General features: G+C 42.6%; 1 protein-coding gene across 2 annotated transcripts; it reads left to right on the forward strand.

Moving 5' to 3' along the window:
• The first annotated feature begins 438 nt into the window (after nucleotides 1–438).
• On the forward strand, nucleotides 439–2904 carry LOC120533010 (claudin-23-like). Of its 2 annotated transcripts, none has more exons than XM_039759601.1 (2): nucleotides 439–535; nucleotides 711–2904. In XM_039759601.1, exon 2 carries the CDS (start codon nucleotides 766–768, stop codon nucleotides 1552–1554), a length of 789 nt encoding a protein of 262 aa, XP_039615535.1. In that variant the 5' UTR covers nucleotides 439–535; nucleotides 711–765; the 3' UTR covers nucleotides 1555–2904. The 2 variants fall into 2 exon arrangements, with proteins under 2 accessions (XP_039615535.1, XP_039615537.1); XM_039759603.1 differs by having other exon boundaries at nucleotides 441–544.
• Nucleotides 2905–7698: the final 4794 nt, after the last annotated feature.

Consider the following 7698-nt stretch of genomic DNA (forward strand, 5'->3'; position numbering starts at 1 on the left):
CATATGCAAAAGTAGCCTTTCCAGAATAAAATGTGCTTTGTCAAGCAATCGTTCAACAGAAATCAGTAAAGAACCATAAAGGACCATTAAAGACTCAGTATTTTTAAGAGTGTAGCGCCTTTCCCGGTAATGGAGTATTGTTCGACTTACGGAGGGCATGGGGAATAATGACGGAAATAAAAAAGGGCCTTAAAGAAAACACTCAGTAGTGTAAAATGGTTCGTTTAAATTTTTACAGGACGCTTCTCACCTTGACAAAGCAGATTTACATTAAATCAAAGCTAACAAGCGTGTGCTGTGAACCGGCTGAAGGTTGCCACAGACTCTTAAGTTATTTTATTTAACTGCCTGTCGACGTCTAAGCAGAGATGCAAATTACCTCGGGGCCACGCCCACAGAAACTAACTTTAAAAAGAACAAGAAGGAGCGAGCGACCGAGCGAGAAATCGGAGTGCATTTCCGCCATTCCAGCACACTGCCCCTCGCTGCGGTGACTCGCCGACCCCTGAATTACACTCTGTTGTCGACTTCACCGGTAAGGCAGGTGCGTCCGCCATCAGCGCTGGGGGGCGTATACGATACTTGTAGCCAACGGAGATAACGATCTGCCAAGCGCTATTATCTGTCTGCTTTCCTGCCCGGCCGAAGTTTCAGTCAATCTGGTTTGGCAGTTTCGTCAGCAGCTCTTTTTTCTCTCTCTGTGTTTGCAGCAGGTAACAGGATTCTCTTTGACAAACGCGAGCGCCTCAGGCAGACAGAAGAAACATGCGGACCCCGGTGGTGATGATTATTGGGCTCGTGCTGGCCCCCTGTGGGTTCCTTCTCAGCCTCATCGCCACATTCAGCCCTGACTGGAGGGAACTAAGATCGGTAAGCGGCGCCCCTGTGGACGAAGTCATCCAGCAAGGCATATGGGACGTGTGTATAGCATCGGACATTTCGAGCTCGGTCGCCTGCGGCCAGTCGGACTCCACTTACTTCTCGCAACAGGTGATTACGGTGGCCAGAGGTCTGATGCTCGCATCCCTTCTGGTTATGGCAGGCGGCATCGTGATGGCATCTCTGGGGGTCAGGTGTTGGCAAGACAATCCAAACTGGCTGATCGCTGGTCTGAGTGGGATCGTCATCTTTATTTCTGGCGTTCTGTCGCTAATCCCAGTGGCCTACTACACCAACATGTTGTCCAACATCACCACGACATTCACGGCGGCGAAATTCCAGGTGGGCTACAGCATCGTCATCGGCTACATCGGCAGCTGTTTCGAGCTGATCAGCGGCGCGTTTCTTATTCTGTGTCTCTTCCACTTATGCAAGAAAAGAAACGAGAAGCAGGCGAATAGCTTCTACAATAAATACTACCGGGAAAGCTCGCCAAAGACGCACATCAGGACCATCGACGTGCCCGACATGACCAGGGAGCACCGGCGGTCGCCCTCCTTCGGTATTGAAGATTTTTCGCAGCCCCCAAACCGACAGACCCCAAAAAGGCAGACTCCCCGAGAGTTTGTTTCGACGGATTTCACCAGAAACGAGCCCTGTGATGCCGATTTATAGCCGGGAAGGTGACAGTAGAGGACCGCGATGGACCAAAAAAAAAAAAACTTCTTTCTTTATTAAAAAGTCGGATGTTTCATAAGAGACTTCAGCAAATATAACAATTGCCAAGTTTATTTAGAATGCAACAACAGGACTGGGAAAAAAAAATCGGCATTTGTGTCGAAATTTAAAACTGGCAACTTTTAGACTTCTAATTTTAAAAAAAGACTTTGGTAAGAAAACTGTGACCTGCAGGGTCCCTGTAATGGCACTTTACGGGGATGTGTGGTTCATTGTAATGATTCATTCCCTTTTGTGAAGGGCTCTTTGCACATGAAGTTGGGTCTTCGGGCTTTGGAAAAGATTCCTAACGTGCATAAAACACAAATCTTTAAAGTATAGTAAGCTACACAGCCGGACTTGAACTTAAAGGTCTGTGTTATTGTATGCGGCGAGAGTCCTTTTAAAATCAGCAACCTTGGTTATCACATTCGTGGTTATTTTATGAAGTCCGTTAGGAATCGAAAGAAGTAAAGGACCCCTTCAAGAAAGCAGGCAGGATGCAACAATGGGCCCATCTTTGACGGAAGAAAGACACTGGGATATGCAATAAAGTATTTTAACAGCAAAACATGATACTGTAATTATAGCAGTGAGTAGATCAATGATTTTATTCAGATTTTTTTTTTTTAATTTTGCATTATTGTTCAGTTCCACCGGCGGGTCCAAAGCAATGGGTCTGAATTTAAAGGCTGAGCAATTCACTTTTAAACTTCTGGGTGAGCACCGGGGTGTCCTATACAAATGAAGACCACGTATGGGGTACAGCAAAAGAAAAATACATGGATGAGTGGGTCCGACTTGAGCTGTCTGGCTACTGAAAGAATGGCTCATTGGAGTCACATTCCCAGCTTCTTTGTGGAGTTCTGATGTTCTTCCCATTTGCTTGTGGGTGGGTTTCCAAATATGTGCCATCCGAGATGTTGCCACACAGTTTTGGGTGGGTGTGGCTGTAGCCCTGTGACTGTGTGGTGTCCCTTCAGGGGCTGTTGGTATGGATGTGCTAGAAGACGTGGAATGCTCCGGAAAGAGGAGTGTGCTGGACAGGGAGATTCTCATCAGCACAAGTCTCGCTTCTTATGGCCTTTGACGCCACTGGTGGACTTAAGACGGGCAGAATGCATGAAAGTGCGTGCAGTAAAGTTAAGCATGTGCACTCTTGTCCATTGATGTGAAGAATCTAAGTGTTTATTTCCTTTATAAACATTGCATTTGATGGCTGTGACAAAATTTGTTTAAGAGACAACAATTGTTGTATCTGTATTTAAAAATGATGACCGTTCTTAATAAAATGTTTGATTATCTGCATTGGAATGCTAATCGGCCTTATTTATATATTTCCTAAAGGAGGCTACTTGTTTTTAGTTATAGATAAGGTTTATACATAAAATAATCCTCTCAAACCTGCTTAACCAGATTGAGGGTTACAGGAGCCAATCCTTTAAGCACAAGGCACAAGATGGGAACAGGCCTGGCCAGGGTGTCCATGGCAGGGCCCACTCAACCACACCCACCTTCATACAGGACCACTTTAGAAGCGCAAGCCAAACTGACCTGCACATCTCGGGGAGTGTTGGAGGAAAGCTGGGATCCACATTGACACCGGTTGAAGCCCATCGCCAGTCTGAGAGGAGGCTACAGGAGTTTTCCAATCCAAGACCCTGGAGTGGTGAGCTGCCAGCTGGCTAAACGCATCAGTGGTAAAGAATATCTCCTATCCATCCATCCATCCATCTGTCTTCTTGTCTACTTTGGGGTTCTAGTGACCTTATAACAACAGTTAAACATACTGTAATTGCAAAATGAAGTAATATTTACACAACTCCTCTCTAACTACAACCAAATAGAGTTTGTTTGAAGGCCTGATGGGATTGTTTAAAGATGCTGTTTATAACACAACACGTGCATTATGCACACAAGCCTAAGTTACCAATGTAGACCTCAATGTATTCTGCATTAATGTTCGCAGTGCATCAACTATTGAAATGTTACATTGTTATCGCGTTACATTTTTCATTCCAACAGATGGTGCATCACAAACATTACCAATGCTTTTACTAATCTCATGCCAAAATGGCTATAACAAAGACATAGCAATATATTCAGTGTTAATGCTTGCAGTATACTATTGAAATGCATTTTGTAATGCACATGGCAATAAAAGGCAGTGCATATTTCATTCCAACAGATGGTGCATCACAAACCTTAGCACTGCTTTTACAAATCCCATAACAACTGGAGGTCCACACAGATACACACACACTTGTCCTTTTATTAGGATGGATTATAAACCTGTATATAATGTGTCACCTGCTGGCATCTATAAGGTAAGGCAGTTACAGTGGCTAATCATGGCGCTGCAGCGTGAAGCTCTGTTACATGGTGATTAGTGCATACAAGTAAGCATTTCACTGTACTCTGTACCTGCGATAATGACCCTATAATATAATCGCGGCAATGTTCCAGCCAAGGTTATTATAGTTTTATATCTATATTTTTTCTGATCTTACTTGGAAATTCAGTTAAGTTTTACTTCATCATGTATTTGTAGTTTTAATTTAGTTTTTATTTTACAAAGACATTTCTATTTTATGGGGTGGCGCAGTGGTAGTACTGCTGCCTCGCAGTAAGGAGATCTGGGTTCGCTTCCCGGGTCCTCCCCGTGTCTGCATGGGCTTCCTCCCACAGTCCAAAGACATGCAGGTTAGGTGGATTGGTGATCCTAAATTGTCCCAAGTATGTGTGTGTGCCCTGCGGTGGGCTGGCACCCTGCCTGGGCTTTGTTTCCTGCCTTGTACCCTGTGTTGGCTGGGATTGGTTCTGGCAGACCCCCTTGACCCTGTAGTTAGGATATAGCGGGTTGGATAATGGATGGATTTCTATTTTATTTTTATATATATTGGTTTCAGTTTTAGTAACTATGGTACGGTTAAAGAGCTACTATGGAGTTTAGTTTTTGTGTCACAATGAGACAGAACTGTACACTTAATGGGTTTGGATATAAATACAAGTTTAATGTTACTGAAAGCTTACTACACAACACAGTTTACTATTTGGTTTTGTTTTTGTCTGATAAAAACAAGCATAATCAGCATAATTGAATATCAACAATCTTAGAAAATATTTTAAAAATTATAAAATTGTGTATTTTATTTGTGCTAAACAAATCTGCGCTGCCTGTTGGCACTTTTTTCCTTTTATTGCCCAGAATGGGCCAATCTGTAATGAAATTTTGTTGAATTTTAAGGTGCGAGGGTTTTTTTTACTCTAAATGTCTACAGCACACAAGATATCCTGCTCCAAGACAGTGTGCTTATAATGAATGCCTTCAAAAATCTCAAACACTTTTATCTTCTACCAGCCATATTGAGCTCTGATTCCATCTCAGGCACAAACAATTTATAGACAGAATTTTGCTACTTGCAGGCCTGAAAAGATATAAAAAATTCGAAAACAGAATCTACTGTGTGCTGACAGGTGCGATTATGAAAAGCACTGGGGCTTAAAAAGAACAGAGCTCTTAGGCTCGAATGAGTGTGCAGACCCCACCTAGCAGTACTGAGAGAAAGCATGTAGTGTGAAGGTTAGGGGCAGTGAGTCGTGAATAGCCCATCATAATGAATATGTGCGGGCGGCTGGTGGTGGATGACTTTCAGTTTTAGACTTAACTAACAGCAAGAATATTCATTCAAAAACAAAAACTAAAATTATTTAAGTAAATTATTTTATTTGTTAGTCTTTCCAGCTACAGTAATAGTTTCATTTAGTTTTTCCTTTCAGTTTTGTTAATTATTTTATTTCAGTTTACGAAAATTTTTTAATAATAATTTCAGTTTTGAGTTTAGTTTTCGTTAACTATAAGAACCTTGGTTCCAGCTTTCCACAGAGCCGAGGTCAGGTCAGTTTGTGGCTCCATTACCTTTTGTGTGAAGCAGGCCTGTTCTCCACATGCTCCTCTGATGACTCTAAACTGGCCAGTCACCATGAGTGTGCCCCACCATGGGCTGGCAGTCCCTTTGCAGGTGGTCCCTGTTTACCATTGATGAGAACAAAGCCAGTTCAGAAACACTTGAATGGCACATACGATACCTTCACCCCTAGGATGAGACGTGAAACTGATGTTCTGACTTGTGGAGATCATAAAAGATCCATGGGCATCTTTCAAAAAGAGTAGGGCTTACGTTAAGTCCTGGATAAAATTGCCCACCACGGCCTGACCATTAAGAGAGCAGCAATCCTCAGTTAGGTATTGACATTCCAGCTATGATTCATTGGTATTAATGGCCCAAAAGGTTCCAAGGAAAAACATTCCTGACCCCATTCCACCACAGCCAGCCTTGATTGTTGGCACAAGACAGTTTGGATACCTGGATTCCTGCTGTTTCTGGTAAATTCTGAATCTACCATCTTTGTGCTACAGCAGAAACTGAGATTTGTCAGAGCAGACTTCACCTTTCCAGCCTCCATCTGTCCAGGTTTGAGGGCCTGTGCCCACTGTAGCCTCAGCTTTCTGTTCTTGGCTGACAGGAGTGGAACCGAACGTGGTCTTCTGTTGGTGTCGTTCATACGCCTCAATCCTCAACCTACTGTGCATTCGGAGAGGCTTTTCTGCTTACCACAGTTGGCCATCCGACTTCCCGTAGACTTTCTCTCAGCTCACACCAGTCTGCACATTCAAGGCATTTCTATCATCGAAACTGCTGCCTGCTGGCTGATGTTTGTTCTTCACACCACCCTACCTAAACTCTATGGATTGCTGTATATGAAAAATACAAAGAGATCAGCAGTTACAGAAGTTCTCTAACCATACTGTCTGGCACCAACAATTACACCATGGCCAAAATCAGTGTTTTCTGCACATGCGGTTGTTTGGTGTGAACATTAAGTGAAGCTCCTGACCTGCAGATGAAGGATTTTATGTACTATGCTGCTGCAACATGAATGCAGTCACTCGTATTAAACAGCTTTATTTCTTTGAATTTATTCAATGTATGCTGCAGTGTAGCCAATGCCAAAGGGCTTGGAATCAGTCTAGCTGCTGTGTGGAGCTTCCATGGCATTTCTCATTTTCTGTTTAAAGCCAAAGCGAACTTTGTCATCTCAACCATATACATGTATACAGATAGACAAAATTGCGAAGCTCAGGGCCTACAGTGTAACAGCATGAAGTACAAATAATAAATTAATAATAGAATTAAAATTTAAATTAAAATACAAACAAGACAAGACATTGTGCAAAGAAAAGAAAGTAGCAGCAATATTGACGTGGATTAAGCAATATGAACATTGATGCAATACATATAGTCAATAGATATGTAATTGTAATAAATAAATGATAGATATAGATAATACAGAAATTATCAATGTATGATAATAGTTACTTGCACATCCCACCCCCACAAAAAACACATTCATGTTAAGTCAGGGCAGCTCTAAAATTGTCAAAGTAGGTGCAAAAATCCTTTGGACAAGACGGACGTCTGTTCCAGTTTGGTTCTTGGCTCGCCACTTGTGAAAAGCCGATTCAGCGAATGTGCTGCCTTAGGGCCAGTCTGTCATGAACAACGTCCTAAAATACCTTGGATGGATGGCTTTACCTGTCACATTCCAAAAACATGCAATTCTATTGAAGTGATGACTTTAAAATAGCCCTGCTTGGGTGGGTGTCTTTGATGGGACTGGTACCATTACCCTCCGAAGAACCTACACAGGGCTCCACAAGTGTGTAGGGCCACAGTTCCACTTAAAGCTGATAGTTAAAGCGTAAATGATCACAAAATGCAAAAATAAAATCCCCATGTTACTATAATGCATCTACTTAATTTAAGGAAAGACTCCGTGTCAAGAATGGAGAGCAAAATAAACTCTGGGATAACAAATACTAGGGGAGTGAGAGAGTGAGATCGATCTTGACAAACGAGTGTCATCCGAAAGAGGCAAATCATACTTGCCTGTAGGTGGGAGATGTGGCCCCGAGGCGAGAGTGCTGAACAGAAGAGTCAATCTGTGATGACATTAGCAGTTTTAACAGAACATACAATAATAAAACCAACAGAACAGTTTCACAGCCATTTGCACTAACTCAATGGCACTGTAAGTGGA

The sequence above is a fragment of the Polypterus senegalus genome, chromosome 7 (genome assembly GCF_016835505.1).
Source record: "Polypterus senegalus isolate Bchr_013 chromosome 7, ASM1683550v1, whole genome shotgun sequence".
NCBI lineage: Eukaryota > Metazoa > Chordata > Cladistia > Polypteriformes > Polypteridae > Polypterus > Polypterus senegalus.

Excerpts from the sequence above, each read along its gene's own strand:
- LOC120533010 (XM_039759601.1), top strand. The coding sequence starts at position 766 with ATGCGGACCCCGGTGGTGATGATTATTGGGCTCGTGCTGGCCCCCTGT.